The 17,511-nt window shown below is 44.3% G+C and overlaps 2 protein-coding genes across 6 annotated transcripts; one reads left to right on the forward strand and one right to left on the reverse strand.

The window, feature by feature from the left end:
• Positions 1-290: 290 nt before the first annotated feature.
• On the reverse strand, positions 291-13,538 carry LOC128789678 (uncharacterized). The gene is made up of 3 exons (XM_053945847.1): positions 13,486-13,538; positions 12,854-13,380; positions 291-5,222 (listed from the first exon to the last, which is right to left on the reverse strand). Exons 1-3 carry the CDS (start codon positions 13,536-13,538, stop codon positions 5,149-5,151), a joined length of 654 nt encoding a protein of 217 aa, XP_053801822.1. The 3' UTR covers positions 291-5,148.
• On the forward strand, positions 12,996-17,457 carry SRSF5 (serine and arginine rich splicing factor 5). Of its 5 annotated transcripts, none has more exons than XM_053944855.1 (8): positions 12,996-13,080; positions 13,516-13,662; positions 13,840-13,910; positions 14,110-14,205; positions 14,553-14,622; positions 15,913-15,986; positions 16,298-16,408; positions 16,570-17,457. In XM_053944855.1, exons 2-8 carry the CDS (start codon positions 13,537-13,539, stop codon positions 16,817-16,819), a joined length of 798 nt encoding a protein of 265 aa, XP_053800830.1. In that variant the 5' UTR covers positions 12,996-13,080; positions 13,516-13,536; the 3' UTR covers positions 16,820-17,457. The 5 variants fall into 5 exon arrangements, 4 of the variants coding, with proteins under 4 accessions (XP_053800830.1, XP_053800829.1, XP_053800833.1 ...); XM_053944854.1 differs by having other exon boundaries at positions 13,519-13,662; XM_053944858.1 differs by having other exon boundaries at positions 13,519-13,662; positions 16,573-17,457.
• The last annotated feature ends 54 nt before the right edge of the window (positions 17,458-17,511 follow it).

The following is a 17,511-nucleotide window of genomic DNA, read 5'->3' on the forward strand; positions in this document are numbered from 1 at the left end:
AAACAAATGGCTAATTAATCTTTGAATCGGTGTAAGATCAGTATATATAGGAAGAGAGTGCTATTTTTAGAGGGGAGATAGCTTTCATTGGTGAAATAATTCCAAGTGGGTAGCAGGTCAGTACAGGAGACATCAGACAGATCTACAGATAGGCGGGTTAGTGCATCTGTGAGCGCAGAGGGGAGGCTGGGGCAGGCTCTGTTCTTCCCTCTGTGATTGTGCTGCATTGGGAGGGTGGGACAAGCAGAAACTGCAGAGGAGTAGACACCCATTGTTCTTTCTGTGTGATATACAGTTCATTACTATTTTTATTAATGTTTGTTTTGCTTCAAAAACTAAGGTAACTGCCTTTTCTGCCAAGTGTACTAATGAGTGTTCCTTTCTTTTAACAGAATCTATCAGTAATGCAATAGGGAAGGGAAGGAGAGAGGAGATCCTTTTGTCCAGCTTGTTCAAAGCAGGCTTCAAAGATGTTAAGATTTTTGTTTAATTATAGACATTACTTTTATTCTTTGGGAAGGAACAGCCAGGTTAAAGAGAAGGAAAGGGGTGACATCTACCTTCCTCCTATTTCCATTTGTTCCAAAAATTATTCCCAAACAGCAAGCAAATCTTACTGTAATTTTACTACTGCAAAACTGGAGCTCCCTGGTCTTTGCATACCTTCCTGTACCAGACAGTTGACACATGGGAGTAATTGGCCTCCAGGAATTGTTTTTAATTATTGTTTTTCACTGGATGATGATCTCCTGCCACAGCAGTTCTGGCAGCCAGGAATGTGCCCTTCGTGACACATTGGAAATTATTTGTCACCTCTGGTTTGTACTGGCAATGAGAAAAAACTGTAGGAGACAAGCCTGAAGGAAGCCAGCCTGAGGTGGGTGGTCTGGGCAATCTTCCTTGACAGCTGGCCCTTTGGCGGAAGGGCAAAAAGGCCAGGGCACACAGGAACATCTCTGCTCCAGAAAAGCAGCCCCGTCACAAAGACTGACCCCGCCATAAAGCCTCTTCGAGAAACTCGCTCAGGAAAGGGCATAGATGGGCTACTGCCCACACCAGGCGTCCTGCCAGCCGGCGCACTGCACTGCTTGGCTCGCAGGCAGGCTGTTCGGTACACGCGGATTGGCCGGGGGCGCAGAGCCGGGAGCACCGCGGCCCCGGAGCAGCTCCGCTCTTCTGCCCAGCGCCAGGACGGAGCGGCTCGGTCCCTGCTCAGGGCCGCGTCCGCAGCGCCACCATCGGAAAGCTTTGCCCTTCCGGTACTGCAGCTCTGCCCCTGCCGGGACCCTCCCCTGCACTAAGAGCTCCCCCAGCCGCTGACTTGTTTTTAAGGGTGTCGTGAAAATGCAGATTCTCCCTCCCGAAAGCAGAATGCCAGCAGGCTACGTGCCAACCAGCCCCGTGCTTCACAAAGCGTTAGCACACTCCTCACTTGCCAAGGCCGAGCAGAGAGCTCCTTACGGTGCTGTCGCTGGAGAGTCTGGCCAGGGCACACTGCCAGCCCCCATTCCTCATCTGTTGTGGTACTTGGCAAAACTGAACGGTCTCTCTTGGGACCAAGCTGGGGTGCAGGAGAAGGGATGGGAAAGCACACGCAATGGACTTCCCAAATCTCTCTGTTCCTTTTTGCAGGACAATGACGTTTACCAGCAAACTCCTCACCTTAACCTTCTGTGAGACACAGGCAGAGCTGAGCATCCCTTAGGGTACCTTGGCATAAGGTGTTCTTTGACAGCTCTTTGTCATGTGGTCCATGCTGAGCCCATGGTGCATCTGTGGGACATAGCTCAGGCTTTTCATGTTACACCAGTGAGGAAAAAAAACAGAATTTGGGGCAAGAGGGCACAGACTGGTTCTGGTATTCAAGGCACAAACACCCTTGACTCCTTGTCCAGACGTGCCCCTCTGATCTGGCGGCTCTTCTGGTGGTTGGTGTTTGAGATCACACTGAGTTTAGCAGCTCTGTGTGGCATGCACGGTTTATCTTCCAGACTCGTGTGTCCCAATGAGGCTGGGAGACCCACTTCATGGGACAGACATGCTCTCCCTTGTCCCCACATGTATCAAACCACAGCACCCAGCGGCTCGAGCAGCCAAGCATCACTGGGCACAGAGCTGAGGCCCTCAGGGAAGGAAGGGGCAGCTGTTGTGGGCTGGAACATCCTCTGAATACCTGAGAGCACCAGGGAGACCTGTCTTATTCATCAGGTTCAGTGGCAGTTGGGGGTGAGAGGGCAGGTGGGACAGCTGGCAGTGGCAGTGCATGACCTTCCTGACAGGTCCATGGCAGCTGTTGGCTGGACTGGGCAGAGCTGCTGGCTGCTTTGCTGGATTTGCTTCTGCCCCGGCTCTGCCCATCGCAGATCCTCCACTAAGAAGGGCTAACATGCTACCTATAATTAGAAGGTATGTAATGTTCATCTTTAAACCCACATTTAAAGTCTCCTCATGTTGAGAAGAGCAGGGGCCAGATTTGGGAGTAGCAGAGTTTTCCTAGGGAGCCAGCTCCTGGATGGGAGCCAGAAGTGGAAGCAGGGTACCCAAGGGTGTGGATATGCTGTGTTTCCCATTTCTCGCTCTTCTCCCTGGGTGCTGCAGGGCAGTATAGGGCTTCCTGTGAGTGACAGGACTCCAAACTTGCACAACTTTCCTCCATCTCCATGAGCTGCCTGCACAGAATGGCAGAAATGTCCCTGTAATGGCTGTTTCCTGGAGATTTATTATCCTAGGTTCAGCTCTGCAAGATAGAGTTTTTGCCATCCTACAGTCTGCTTCCCCTCATAAATGTAACTTGGCTCCAAATAATTGCTTCCTCCAGGAAGCTTTAAAATAGTTGATTTGTTAGTGAAACTCTTCAGTATTTCTCTTATTGCCTCCCTGTGCTTTTTTCAACAGTTTTACAAACAACTGGGGATTTTATCTTTGTGGCATCTCTGTGGGTGGGAAGGCCCACACTGCCCTTGTTGATGGAGAGGGGGAAAAAACAAAAGCACAGAAAACTGAAGTAACCTCCAGGTCATACCAGACGTTGTGTTGCAGGCAGGGAGACAAATGCTTTTAAGGAAGCCTTCCCCATGTCTTCTTGCAGACCTCTGCTTTAGCTGTGAGCTCCTGTTTGTTCTGCATATGGTGACCGAGGGATGGCCCCTTTATTCTAGCCAGGCTGTGCCCGAAGGGAATGACTGAAATGGTAATTCAGAGATGTTGATTGTTCTTATCGTGGAGCCTAAAGCCAAGGGTAGCACCTGCTACTTAATCACTCTCTTCTTCCTCTGCCCTGTGGCGAATGGGTTTGAGATAAACCAGTCAGGGCCCTGCCCTCGGGTATCAAATGGAGGCCCTGCTGTCCCAACCTAAGAAAGGTCAGTGGGGACTCTGGCAGTCGTGCAGGGAGGTTTCTTCTTTGCTGAATTTTGGCAGCAAAATTAGGAATTTCAGAACAAAGTGGTAAAAATGCAGTGGAGTGTGGGAGTGGTCTGGGTGCAGAGGCATGCAGTGCTGTTCCTCCGAGGCGCTGGAATAAGGTTTTCTTGCTTACTAGTGCAATAGGGAACAAAGTGTGTTGCCGTTTTGGTTGGTTTATCAATTAATGGGCTGGTCCTGGTCCCAGTGAGTTGAGAAGCAAGAATGAATGCCTTTTAGCTTCCTCATGCAATTAGCAAAGACAATTATGAGAAATTCAGGGAGATGAAATGTTTTTCTTTCTTTGCTTCTCCCTCTGTTCTGCATTTGTGTGAAGTCATCTTCACTTTACACCTGGGATTACTTTTTGTAGTTTCTGAGGATGCCTGTCACCATTGCATTTTGACCTTCCCCCAGGAGCACAAACCCACCAGCAGCATCTTATTGCTAACCTGAAGCCAAGGGGGTAAGGAAGGGATGTAAATGGGGCAAGAGAAAGCACTCTTATCAGTCTCTCTCCAGCAGTGGCAGGAGTGACACTGCAACCCAAACGTGATCTCCCAGGGCACAGGGGAGATGCTTTGCTACCCAGGTTAATGACTGAGTTAATAAATTCTCTAAACACTCTGCCCTTCTGGGCAATTGATGCAGTTTCCTTTGAAATTTTGAAAACCACGAAGTACATTTTTTTTTTGCTCTTTAAAGTCCAAAAGATCTTTCTTATTTTATTGGCTTCCATAACCAAGAAAAGTTATTTATAACTTTTATGTGTCTCCTTTTTAGTCTGGTGAGGGAGCAGGAGAATATTACTGCTTGAGGGGGATTCCCACCCTCCCCTGCTTCTCAAAGAAAGCTTGCCTTGTTTTAAGTGTTTTCCTTCTGCCTGTCTCCATAGAAAATATAAGGGATATGGGATCTGGTATTCATTATAAGCTCCCAACAGAGTAAGATCAATGAAACCTTAAATAAAGCAGCTGTGAGCCGCTATGTTATTTAGCTGTTGAAGTTAAAAATGTGCTTAACAAAAACGGAGCATAATCATTTGGTGAGGGTTTTTTTTCCCTCTTTCAGGAGCTTATGTGATATTGTCTTGTGGCTGGTGCTTCACAGATCTTGCCTGAATTTTCATCTGTGTACCTACCTATCTACTAGAGTGTGGAGCCTAGATCATGAAGCACCCAGCTATTACATAGCCATGGCTACCTTTACCTTTGAAATTAAGGATGTCAGTTTAAGCATAAAACCACAGTTTTCTTCCTTGAATGTGAAAAGGATTTGGTAAAACAAAACAAAACAACAAAACAAAACAAAACAAAACAAAACAACTTAAAATTGTCTTTTCTTTAAATAGGGAATGATTTTTTTAAAATGCTCTTCTTGATTTCCTTTTTCTTCCTTTTTTGTTATAGCTTTGGGAAAAAAAACCAAAAAACAACAACCCAACCCAAAATAGGATTGAAGCCCCAGTGCAGCTGTCGGGAACACTTCAAATTTCCCTGTGTATACAGTTTGGTCACTTTGAGTGCAGAGCCCATCAGTATTTTGCCCGAGTCATGCTCCTCCTCTTCCATGAAGCTGCCTGCCAGAGCCCGTGCTTTATGTCCATACTTCCATCTCAGTCAGACAGCGGAGCTAGGATCATGGAGAGCATTTTTCACCAGATAGGGAGTTCATTTTCCTTCCTCTCAGCAGCACAGCCCAGAGGAGCAAAGGATGATCAGGCCAGCCTTGTAACACGAATTTAGCCTAGCCTGAATAAAAGGCCTCTGAGCTTCCAGGAGATACCCTCCTAGCAACAGATGCAGAGGGGTGGGAGGCACCTGTGGGAGCAGCAACATATTTAAGCATCATGATATTTATCAATTTTATCATCTGTCTTGCAGCTGAGTCTAAGACATGGGAAAAACAAAGCAAGGGTCACACAAGACCAATGAACTAATCAGAGGCTGGAAAGACAAGAAAAGATGAAAAGGGATAAGATAAATATGTGTATATCAGCTGTGCAGGACAGCTAAGGAGGGCTGTTATTACTATCCAAAAGGAACAGTCTCCAGGGAAGAAAAAGGAGTCTTTATCCTATTCCAAGGGCTTGTAACTCAATGTGACAGGAGAAATTCTGAAACATAAATATGGGTTTAACAGACAAAAAAATAAAGTGTCTTGTAATGTCATTTGTTAAAATGAAGTGACTTCCCACAGAGAGCAGCCAAGGCTCTTGGCTTGTCTCTGCGCTGGAAAGGGGACATATTTTCCTGTGGAAAGGCAGAAGGTGGTGGTGAGGAGTTAGAGCAAGTAATGAAGAATGGATTGACCTGCCAGGCTCTTTGTCTTCCAGCTTTCTGCCTGTCCGAAACAGCCTGTGCCTGTTGCTTCCCCTCCTTGCCATTCAATGCCTGAATTTGACAGTAGTCACAAGAGAACTTTTCTGCTTGCGTATATGCTGGGAACTAGCAAACTAGGGATGCTAGAGAATCATGTAGCAGTATCAGACCCTTGGAAAAGCTGTTGTGGCATTATTTAATGTGCTGTGCAGCTCAGGGGGCTGCATGAAAGAAGCTATGGCTGTTTTAGAGCTGCAGAAATGGTGCCAATAGAAAAGAGATCTGGACAATCATGTCTTTTGCTTTGGGCAGAAAGTATTCAGAACATTGTGGTGGCCAAACACTTGAGAGCAGTAGGTGGAACATGTGCTTGAGTTACTGTGCTTTGCAGCCTAGCATGCACTGCAGCTCACTGCACATCACTGTCAGGGCTCTGAGATTAACTTGGTTCAAGCTGACCATTATACAGGCCTTTAAAGCCTACATAGAGAGTAGCATGCTTCAGATAAATCCCTATGCTTAAGAAATAAGAGATGAACCACTACAGAGGTCTTCCCCTGATCCTTCCAGCTGCTGCACCCTGGGAGCTGTCCCACTTCCATATCTGCTGGTGCTGATCACTCCTTAATGCCTGCAGATGAGCGTGCTTTGTGGCACCAAACACCCCTTTGCTTATGAAGGGCTTCTTGCAGACATTATCCATGTCTGAGGATAATACAAGCCAAAATCTGCTTCATTTTCTCTTACATTTAGACAACCGTCCCAGCACTTGTGGCTGCAAGGGAAATTTTCAGAGAATTAATTGTCTTCTTGAGGGTTTGGCTGGCTGGCATTATGGGTTTGCAGAAGGGTGAATTCCAGCATCCTCACTAATTATTCTACCTCTGTGTTGTTGCATTTGTCACATAGATCATAGGATAGTTTAAAGCTCAAGGGCCTGATGTTACCTAGTGGCACAGTCCCCAGTAGGGAATAAGCACTTCAGAGATAAATTCTAGTGTGGATATGGTGAGATGTGGATCTCATTGGTACTCCTCTGACAGCAGAGCCCTGTCAAAGGAGTTGGTAAAACGGAAGCAGAGAGAACAGCAAGAATGAGAAGCTGGGAGCAGAAACTTCCAGAAACAGGCCTGTCACTGAATTGATTGTAGCATCAAATGACATCTATAGAAAGATCATGCATACATGTATCTTTAGGCAATAGGAAAAGAAACACCTCAGTATTGGTATGAGAACATTCAAAGAGTAATATTGCTTAAATATACACACACTTTTTCAAAGTAACTAAAGTGACATATAAATACAACGCAAGTTATGCATAATTCCTGGATGGTTAAACAGGTACTGAAAATACAGTTTGCTTTCCAGCAGCATCTGTCAGAATGCTAAAGGAAGCATAATGTCATATATATGTGTGTATATATATTCCAATTCCTTTCAGGAAAGGGAACGAGATCTTGTGATTTCAATGAGGATCAGTTGGGCAAGCTTTGGTGTCCCTTTCCCTGCACTTCAGGTCATCCCATTCACTTTTATTGTTTTTGTTAGTTTCAGATTTTTCTCTTTTTGGTTTTTTTTGGGGGGGTTTTTTTTTGGTTGGTTTTTTTTTTTTTTTTTTTTTTTTTTTTTTTTTTTTTGTTTGGTTTGGTTTTTTTGGTTTTTTTTTTTTTAGCATTTCATTTCTTCTGTTTCTTCTCCTGTCTCTTTATTTACCTTTCTGGCCTGCTTTTGGGATTTCAATGGGAATAATTTGAGCAACTTTTGGTCCTTTTCACTGCACCTCTTTTCATCTCAGTACATTTGATTGTAGTCATGCCATTTGCAAATTTTCTGGATTTTTTCAGTTGCACTTGATTTGATCATATCTCGTTTCCAGAGCATTTGTTACACTTGGTTCTCTGATTTCAAGATATCATTCCCTTTTATGAAAGGTAGAATATATATTTTTGTGTAAGCTTTTTTCTTTCTTGTTTTTGTTTTAATATGTGTAATGTGACCTCTATTTTAAACAGACTCTTGTAATTACAGCCTATTGACATTTTTCCTGGACTGGGCAAGGATGTGGTAGAATGTTTTAATGTTGTTTTTTCCTCAGTTTAACTGTGTCCTAAGAATAAGAAATAATCACACCATTGATAGGGTTTGTACTATCCTCCCCAGACTTGAACTTCATGTGAAAATAGGGTGAGATGAACAGAAGGAACTTACAGCATTGATAACACTCCAGCCTTCCACGAAGATTTGACTTCTATTCATCAAATATAGCAGAAAACAATATATACTCCTCTTTATGAATGGTGTGGCCTTCTGTGGTGAGGAAACTGAAGTTACTGTTAAATCTTGCCTTACTGTCATTCTGCCATTCACTTCATAACTTGGCCCCTAAATATCACCCCCTCTTTTCTGATCTTCAAAGTATTTGAAACTCTTCCCAGCCTGATTCATCTGCATGTTTTAACACTGTATGCTCTGTGCATATCAGCAGATGATGCTGTTTATGAATGATTCCATGCTAAGAAGAGACCCCTGATTCCCCAAAGGAATTGTCTCTAGGCTTGTCAAGGAGCTATTTTGAGTGCAAACTCTGAAAAAGTTGTACTTCCAGCTTACAATGAATTTTACTTTGACATTTTCCTAGTTGCTTAAAAATGGACTATAAGATTTATTATTGTCAGGGTTAAGACATCTCTATTTTCCCCCCTTGCCTGATAACTTAGTTATTGTAGCAAGGAGTGTTGTATTAATTTGAAATATCTTGATCTTGTCTGCCTGCCCTGTTGGCAGAAGCAGCTGACCAGTTTACTGAATGAAAGTGTGTAAAAAGTGATGATTTAATCTTTTGTTCCATTGCCTTTCTGACCTTTGAAGTCTGCCAGTCAAAAAATCACTGTACCACTAGGAAATCAGGCATTTGGTATGGTACTAGAGATTTCTCAGGAATGGTTCATTAGTTACTTCACAGAGTTTAAGGATTAAAAGTGCTGTTTTCTTGAGAAAAGGTGAATTTTCTTCATCCTATTCTTTCCCTATTATGACCTATGTTCTTCATACTCTGTTTAAAGTAAATACTGTATCTCAATTAAGCAAAAGGTGAAGATGACATGTTCAGTGTTTGCAATCTGCCCTCTGCTGAAAACAAAAACTGTTGCCAGTGTTAGGCCCTAGGTCTTTGTACATAAAGAAAGTGGTTTGTCAAAACAAAGACACAGTATGATTTAAGCTGCTTGGAAATGTAATGGCAGACCATGGCAGTTGTATTTGGGGGTAGCTCTAACATGAAGTTAAATCAGAAAACGGCTTACATGGCTCTCAGAAAAGGGCCAGACAAGGAAGGACACATGATCCTGCAGATGATCTCCTGTTACCTTCTGAAGGTTTATAAATAGCTTTGACCCCATAAGGTGTTTTTGCAACAGTCTACAGCTTGCTCTCACAGTGTTCTGAGATTTCCTCACGTGTTTGCATTCAGCATCTAAAAGTAAACACACTGAGTGGGTGTAAACTTGTTCAGATCATTCACATATTAACCCAAGGAAAAAACATCCTTTCCAGTTTGTACCTGTAATCGTCATGCTGGACCAGGTTCCAGCTGCCCATCTGCAGCTGGCATAAATTTGCATAAAAGCTAACCTAAACCTTGTTGCATTTATAGATGATGTAAAAAATGCGATGGTGCATAAGGCCTTTGTCATTATTAAATTTCTACTGGGGTATGATATGATGTGATGGTGCACTATTCTGTTGTCAGTTTGCCTTGACTTCTTCACACAGTGGCAAACTGCAGACACATAGGCAGTGCCTGCCCCATGTCCAGAAGAGGAGATGATCAGTTCCTGCCTCTGCTCCTTCTTCCTGAGCCACAGCCATGGAAGACACATACTCACTTGAACTAAAAGGTAAAGTCTGCAACTTCACTGTTGAGTTACAGATCCCCCTGTACCTAAGGTACCTCCAGGACTAGCTTAATACTGCTGCTGAGCTATAATTAATGGGATGTTTATTACATTTGGCTAGAAAAGATGAGTGTGAGGAACTGTTATCCAGGGTGTTCTGGCAGGAGCCAACTGAAACAAGTCAGATTAGGCTGTGAGGGTCTGTCTGGACTGTGGAAGAGCAGCCCTCAGTCAGGCTCCCTAACTCTACTGACTGCTCAGTGATACAGCCCCAGGGCAGCACGTTTCACCCTGAATTACAATCTGCCAAAAAAAAAAAAAAAAAAGGATTCTACTTGCTAAATATACTTCTGGGTGGTGGGCAAGGGCTCTCAGCCTGACACTAAGATATAAGAAATCTGTATTTTTAGATCCGAGCAATATGAAAAGCTTAGCTTTCCGAAAAAGTGGAAAAACAGAAAAAAAAACTGTGAAAAACTAATTTCTGAATGTGTTATTCTATTCTTTTTTGGTCCATTTCCATTTTCTTTCTCCAAATATTTTGAAGAAAAGCAATTGGTGCTCAATGATTAAATTCTCTATTCAGTGTTTGCCATCTATTTGAGCCTTTTGCAAAGCTGTTCTTGAATCCTCATTGCTGCTACTTCTAAGAGAGCTACGCTTATGTAGCAGTAACAGAAATATGTTAGTTTAGTTAGTCATGGAGTTTTGGAAAAAAAACAGAACAGAGAATGCATAGGCAATTAAGAGTACAGGTAAGGAGAAAACAAAGAATGGTAGAGGAGATTAACACAGATAACCTAGTGGAAGAAGTAACAAATATATTCACCAGTATCAGGAGAGAATGTAAGCAACATTTCTGCTTTCATTTAAGAAGTCTTGTAGAACTGAGCAAAGTGCTGAGTCTCTGGCTACATGGCTTATACAGCAGCTTCACTGTGGATCTGTGGGGCAGCAGGCTTTGTGAGGGTCTTCAGCAGCGCTAGGCAGTCTCTGAACTGGAGTCTCTTTTTTTCTTCTCTTGCTCCTATTTTTCCCTGTTTCCTCCTCCTCCTCCCTGGCTTAAAACTGTCTGTAGGGTAAGGCCATATAAACTTCTTGTATCCAGAGCATCATCCTGCAGCAAGTTATGCCAGACGTCTACTATCAGTTGGTGAAGAACCACCTCTTTTTGCACATTTTGACTTGGACTTCATTAGTTTCATTTGATTACTTTTTAGATTTTTTTTTTTAATTTGGAAGGGACAGCAAAGAGTTATTCCCTGTTTTCCACAAGCAGACATTAATGGTATCTGACTGAGACTTTGTTTCAACATTCATTTATTCTTCTGCTGCCTCATGACCTTCTCACTTCCAAATAGTAACTGTATTTACTTAATTACCTTCATTAATAAAGTGCAAAGATTTTAGCTGGCTTGTTGTGGCTCTCAACAACCAGAACTGCAGGAATGTTGGAATGTGGACACTACTGGGCTAGCCAACAGCAACAATATTAACAAGTCCTAGGTGGTCTTCAGACAACCTCAGCTAAAGGGAGAAATAGTACTGCCTGTTTACATACAACTTGGAGAAACTGGGTAGGAAACAGGCGTGCTTGCTCATGACCCTCACGTGAGAAAACCATGAGAGTAGAAGAGTATGTGATGTTTTTGCTCGTCACAGGCTAAGGTAACACAGGAATGTTATAAAGAGTGATTGTTGTCTCCTGAATCTCCTCCTGACTTTTGATGCTTTTAATCCAGTGTTCTGATACAGGGGGATTACTGCTTGGCAGTTACAAGGACAAGGCTTTTTAAACTGCAGTTTTGCACTGCTAAAATGAGCAGCTCTTCCTTAAAGGGGCACTCCTGCCCCTTCCTCTCTTCTCTATTCAGTGCTAACCCTTGTTTTTATCCCACTATAAGCTGGTTTTCGTGGAGTTAAACCTTCAGAAGTCTGCTTGCTGCCTTTTCCAGCGCTACCTTTTGCTGGTTTAGCTTTTATGTACCAGCTCACTCTGCAGACAGGAGAGTCCTGGTGTTGACAGGAACAGAACTGCCTGTTCCCATGGCATCTGTTAAAGCACTGTAACTCATAATGAAACTAGCACTCTTACATTCAGATGTGCCATCTAACATTTATCTTCCTCAGCAGGCAAAGGTTATGATCCACAGGGATAATCACCAGCATTGTCTTTCCTTGCTCAAAGTCCTCCCTGTACTGCAGATTTTCCTGTCTGTGCATCATCCTGGCTTTTCTCGCAGATGCTGCCTCTGCGCAGGACGGAAATGTGCATCTTTGGAACCCAAGAGAGAAGCAAGTGATGCTGACAGTGCCCTTGCCAAACCTTTAGCTACATGGTAGCCTTTCTCATCACTGCATGCAGCAGAAATAACTTTCCCATTTTTGGTACTCTGCATGCTGTTGCAGTTTGAGGAGTGAGTATGGGGGCAGTCATATAAAGCTATGATGTCAGCACCATCACGTGCTGTATTGTTCCAGCACAAATACATGTCGGTGACTAAGCATGAAAAAGAGAAATTCATCCCATAGAGGTCATTAATAACAGACCCTGGCTGTAAAAAGATGGTCCACAAAGGGAAGCGGTAGGGGCTGGGACTCAGGGCAGCACGGGACTTCAGGTGACAAGTGAGGAAAATGCTATTAAAAGGACAATACTGCATCAAAAGAGGCAGCCTGGTGCAGCTGTACCTGCTGGCTCTTGTGTAAAGCCAACTGATCCAGCAGTGCAAAGATCTGGTAAGGAGGGTCACAGAGCTGCAGCCTCTGTCTGTACTGGAAAACTAGTGGGTGTATCTTCAACTTCCAGATGTTTTCTTCATTTCAAATACCCCTTAGGATAATATCTTGCCTTTACTGCAACCACCTAGAAGCCAAGCTGTGATAAATTCTGCAGAGTTATATAAAATGGAGACAAAGCTGATCTCTCTACCTTGTCGTTACACATTTGATTCCAAATGAGGATTTAAGCAGATCAGGATCTCCTTATGGATTTTCCTCCTCTCATTCTTTGTTCATAGTAGCCAGAAACGCCTGACCAAGCCCTTGCCCCACACAAGAGCAGTACGGGTTTTAGCCTGTTGTGTACTGGATGTGTGAAAGAGCTACGATGGTTGCGTTTCACCCTCAGCACACGATTCCCGGCCTAAGACCCCAGGCGGCCCGGGTTGTTTATCCCCGCTGCCGCCCCAACATGGCTCCCCCATGAGGGGCGCGGCGCGGCCCCCCCGCTCTGACCTGGATTCCCCGGGGAGGGGCGTGGCCGCCGCCTCCGCCAATCGCCGCGCGGGGCGGTGCTGACGCGCGGGGCCGCCTCCATTTCGCGGTGCAGCCCCGGCGTTGCGCAGCAGTCGGAGCCGTCTGTCGCCCGGGGAGGACGTATCTGCCCGACCGATTCACCGATCATCTGCCGTGCCGCACAGAGCAACCGTCCGGCTCGGCCTGCACCGAGACCCACAGCCCAGGTTCGTAAAACCTCCAGGTTCGTAAAAGCTTCCTCGCAGAGCGGAGCACGGGGGAAGCGGAGCGTGTGCGATGCGGGGCGCTTCTGCTGTGTGCCCGGCCGGCCCGCGGGCTCCTGGCTGGCGTTGTCGCCTCTCCGTTCCGCTCGGTGCGCGCCGCGGCGGGATCGGTGCCGCAGGCGGGTGCGGCACGGCCGCCATTTTGTGGCAGAGCGATGGCGTTTGCTTTTCTTCTTCGGCTGGGGGGGCGGAGCTAGCTGGGAGGGGCGGCGCTGGGCGGGGCCGGGGCCGCGCGCCGGGCTCCTATTGGGGGAGCGGTGAGGAGGTGTCCGCCCGCCGCCTTCCCATTGGCCGCTGGCGGGGGCGGGGCCGGGTGGCGCAGTGCGGCAGCGGGCGGTGCTGAGTCACCGGGCGGGCCTGACGCGCCTGTCCCCGCAGCAGGGCCGCGCACACACAGCCATGAGCGGCTGCCGCGTCTTCATCGGGAGGCTGAACCCGGCCGCCAGGGAGAAGGATGTGGAGAGGTTCTTCAAGGGGTACGGCCGCATCCGCGACATCGACCTGAAGAGGGGCTTCGGCTTCGTGGTGAGTGCGCCCCCTTTCCCTTGCCCACCCCCTTAGTGCACACTCGCATTTCAGGTTTATGAAGCTGCTTCGAAAGAAAATTAATTAACGTGCCCATCAAGGCACACCACGTGATAAATAGGCATCTGCTCGTTCATGGGAATGTAATTGCTTGGTTTTGTTGTCTTGGTTTTGCAGGAGTTTGAGGATCCGAGGGATGCAGATGATGCTGTTTATGAATTGGATGGAAAAGAACTTTGCAGTGAGAGGTGAGGTATCCTATTTCATGACTATACAAGCTTGGGGATCTAAAATAAAAGTCAATTTCAATTTGAATTGTGTTATCAACATTGGTCAGACTATTTTGGTTTTGTTTGGTTCGTCTGATCTTTGTCCTGAGAATTACAACTGCATACAAAAGAAGAAATATGTAAAAACACGTGTTCTGTTACGTGTTTCCCTTCACAGGGTGACCATTGAGCATGCCAGAGCACGCTCGAGGGGCAGAGGCAGAGGGAGGTACTCTGACCGGTTCAGTAGCCGCCGCCCGCGCAGTGACAGGAGGTACGTGCAGCTTTGAACCAATACAGTTTAAAAAAAAGAATGCTTTGGGCTCATCCCAGAGAATGTGAGCTGCAACGAGCTATTAAAAGGTGTTGTTTGCCTTTTAAGTAGTTTGATGTGGGAGCGGGATAGTGAAGATTACAGAACTTCTCAGATATGCCTGTCATCCTTACGTTCCCTCCCCTAAGTACTTACTGCCTGCCCTAGATTGTTCTGGGCGTTACATAGTTCAGGTCATAGTACTAAAGATGATATGCTGATGCTAGCTCTTGGTACAGAGTTTGTTAATATTAACATGGTTATATCGCATTTACTGATAGAAGTCTGAATTGTTTGTTTCAAAACAGAAATGCCCCACCTCTAAGAACAGAAAATCGCCTCATAGTGGAAAATTTGTCTTCTCGTGTCAGCTGGCAGGTTTGTTGAAACATGATTAACTATTTTGACTTCATTTAATGGGTATGTAATGGAATGTAATTATTTTGTAAAATAATTAAAGTAAAACCTAATTTATTAAAACGTTTATGTAATTAATATGATTTTTAGTAAAGTAACTTAAATATTTTGAATGAAAGCTAGTTAATGTTAATTCATAGTAATAACTTTATATGTTTGAGGATATATATTTATTTTTTTTCTTGTTTTTAAAATCCATTTTAACCACATATTAAACCCTTTATTTGCCAGCCTATCTGTGTCGTTGGCCTTATGACGAGGAGTGCCTGTGGGTTATCCTAATCGTTCTGTCTTGGTCACTCTTGGTCGGGCCTGGTTGACTTTCCAGTCAGCTCCTACAATGTCACTTGGCCACCTCTAGATCTGTGTTTGCCGGTCTAGACGTAATCGATGCACTCCTTAAAGTGCCACATTGCAGCGGTCCCAGAGCGTTAACGAGATCTGATTCCTAAGTTGAGAGCTGTTCTTCCTGTAACGCTTCCGAATAACGAGGTCCTGGTCGAAAAGAGTTGAAAGATTGGAAATTAGGTGGTCGTTGGAATCCTGATCGCAGTAAAGTGGTCCTTGGTGACATCAAGCATAGAGAATGGATCCATCCATAGTCTCCTGATAGGGAGGGCAGTGCGATTAATGGCTTCCATCGACTGGGTAGTGTTCGGCAAGTGGGTGGCGAAGAGCCAGTCGGGCATATGTCATGACGGTATCTCCGGTCGCTTAATGCAGTTTGCTGCTTGGCTAGCCTAGGGAAATGTTTATAAAGGTAAAGTAAACTATATTTTTAATGACATATGGGGCACAAAATAATTGGTGTTATGTAAATGTAATTTTGTATTCATATAAGACTTGTAATGTAAATGGAGACTGAAACAGTCCAAAAATATATGGGTAGTATTTCAAAGTCAATTCAGTAGATATAAAAATGTGCTTTTTATTTCTTTTTTTCTCTCTCTTTCTTTCTCTTTGTTATTTAATCTATAAAATCATTTTAGACTAATATTTACCTTAATGTTAAGACCCTTTATTAGCATTTTGCTTAAAGCAATATGCTTTTCTCATTTATTTCGTGCCCTGATACAGATCATGATACAGATAATGCAGTTTTGATTACAAGTATGGCAGTTGCCATGTATGTGATTTATCTAACAACTTCTCTTTCAGTAGTCATAAATTTCTTTTGTTTGCTTTAAACTACTTTTGTATAAGTAAATGTTAATTTCACTTCTTTGCGTAACAAAAGTGGTCTTGTGTTAGGATCTCAAAGACTTCATGAGGCAAGCCGGGGAAGTAACCTTTGCAGATGCACACAGACCTAAGTTAAATGAAGGGTAAGCCTGTCAAGTGATCTCTTGAAAGCTGTAGAGTAACCTGTTTATGTAATATTTGGGGAGGGAAGCTGGCTACTTTCGGTGTCAGCAGCTGTTTCTGGCTTAATTTAGCTACCCTTTGAAAATGCATGTGGGAAGTGTTTGGGGAGGGGAATTTTTCATGCTTCAGTGATGACAAGGGATAATTACACTGAGCAGTGTAGGTTTTGGGGTTTTGTTTGTTTGTTTTTTTTCCCTGTGTAAATTTTGCTTGTAATGGTAACTACAACTTGTAATAGTGAGCTTTATGTTTGGGTTTTTTTTTTCCATAGGGTGGTTGAATTTGCCTCTTACAGTGATTTAAAGAATGCTATTGAAAAGCTTTCTGGTAAAGAAATTAACGGAAGGAAAATCAAACTAATTGAAGGCAGCAAAAGGCACAGGTATGGATTTCTACTCTTTTAATAATGCTTAAACATCCACTGAGAAATTTGGAAGTCAGTGACCAGGCAGCCAAGCTGGAGAGCTGTGGAGTGCCTGGTTACGGCCGAGCCCGTGAGGTTCTGTAGCTGGCACTGACGGGCGCTCCCTGTTGGCTCCTCAGTAGGTCCAGGAGCAGGTCACGGTCGCGCAGCAGGAGCTCATCCGGGTCTCGCAGCCGATCCCGTTCCCGCAGCCGCAAGTCCTACAGCAGGTCACGGAGCAGGAGCCGTAGCAAGTCGCGATCAGTTAGCAGATCTCCACTGCCGAGCAAGAGCCAGAAACGTGGTTCTTCCAGCAGATCCAAATCTCCGTCATCTGTAGACCGGCAGAGGTCTAGATCAAGGTCCAGATCTGTTGACAGTGGCAACTGAACTATAAATAACTTGCCCTAAGGGCCCTTTTTTAAACCATACTTGCTACAACTTGTGGTAAGTATGTGACTTTCTGTGGGAAAGGGTTTGGATGGGGGGAGGGGAGGGAAGGGGGAACTTTGTAGATGTGGACCATGGTGGGAAGGGTTATTGACTAATTGTATTAAATGTTTTTTGATAACCCTTTTCTTGCTCACATTTTTTTGTGAATGTCTGAAGTGTATAGTTTGTCTATATTGGCAGAGCTCTTTATAACGAAAACAAATTTTTTTGTACTCTAAAGTCATCTGAACACTTAATTTTCAGTATACTCAACTGTGAATAGCGACTAAAAACATTAATGTCTCAGACTAATAGCTTTAGACATCTAAGAGAGCTCTATATGTGCTGTACATAAAGCTTTATTTCAGAGGGTATTTTTTTGTGCTTTTGAGACATTGTTTCTGCTATAGGTCAGCAGGTTAAGTGCTGGTCGGTACTGGTAATAAAACTTTATTTTAAAATATTTTCATTTAATATGACTTGCACTACACGAAGAAAATGCCCATTTCACTGCCCTGTGGTAATAATATTCTATAAAGCACTCTTATTTCTTGATACCTAAGAATATAATAGTTCAAATAAAGTATAAAGAAACATTTCTGCTTCTAGTTTGTTTCTTGGTGTTAATAAAGTGGTTGTGACTGTGTTAA

This window comes from Vidua chalybeata, chromosome 6 (genome assembly GCF_026979565.1).
Source record: "Vidua chalybeata isolate OUT-0048 chromosome 6, bVidCha1 merged haplotype, whole genome shotgun sequence".
NCBI classification, from domain to species: Eukaryota; Metazoa; Chordata; class Aves; order Passeriformes; family Viduidae; genus Vidua; species Vidua chalybeata.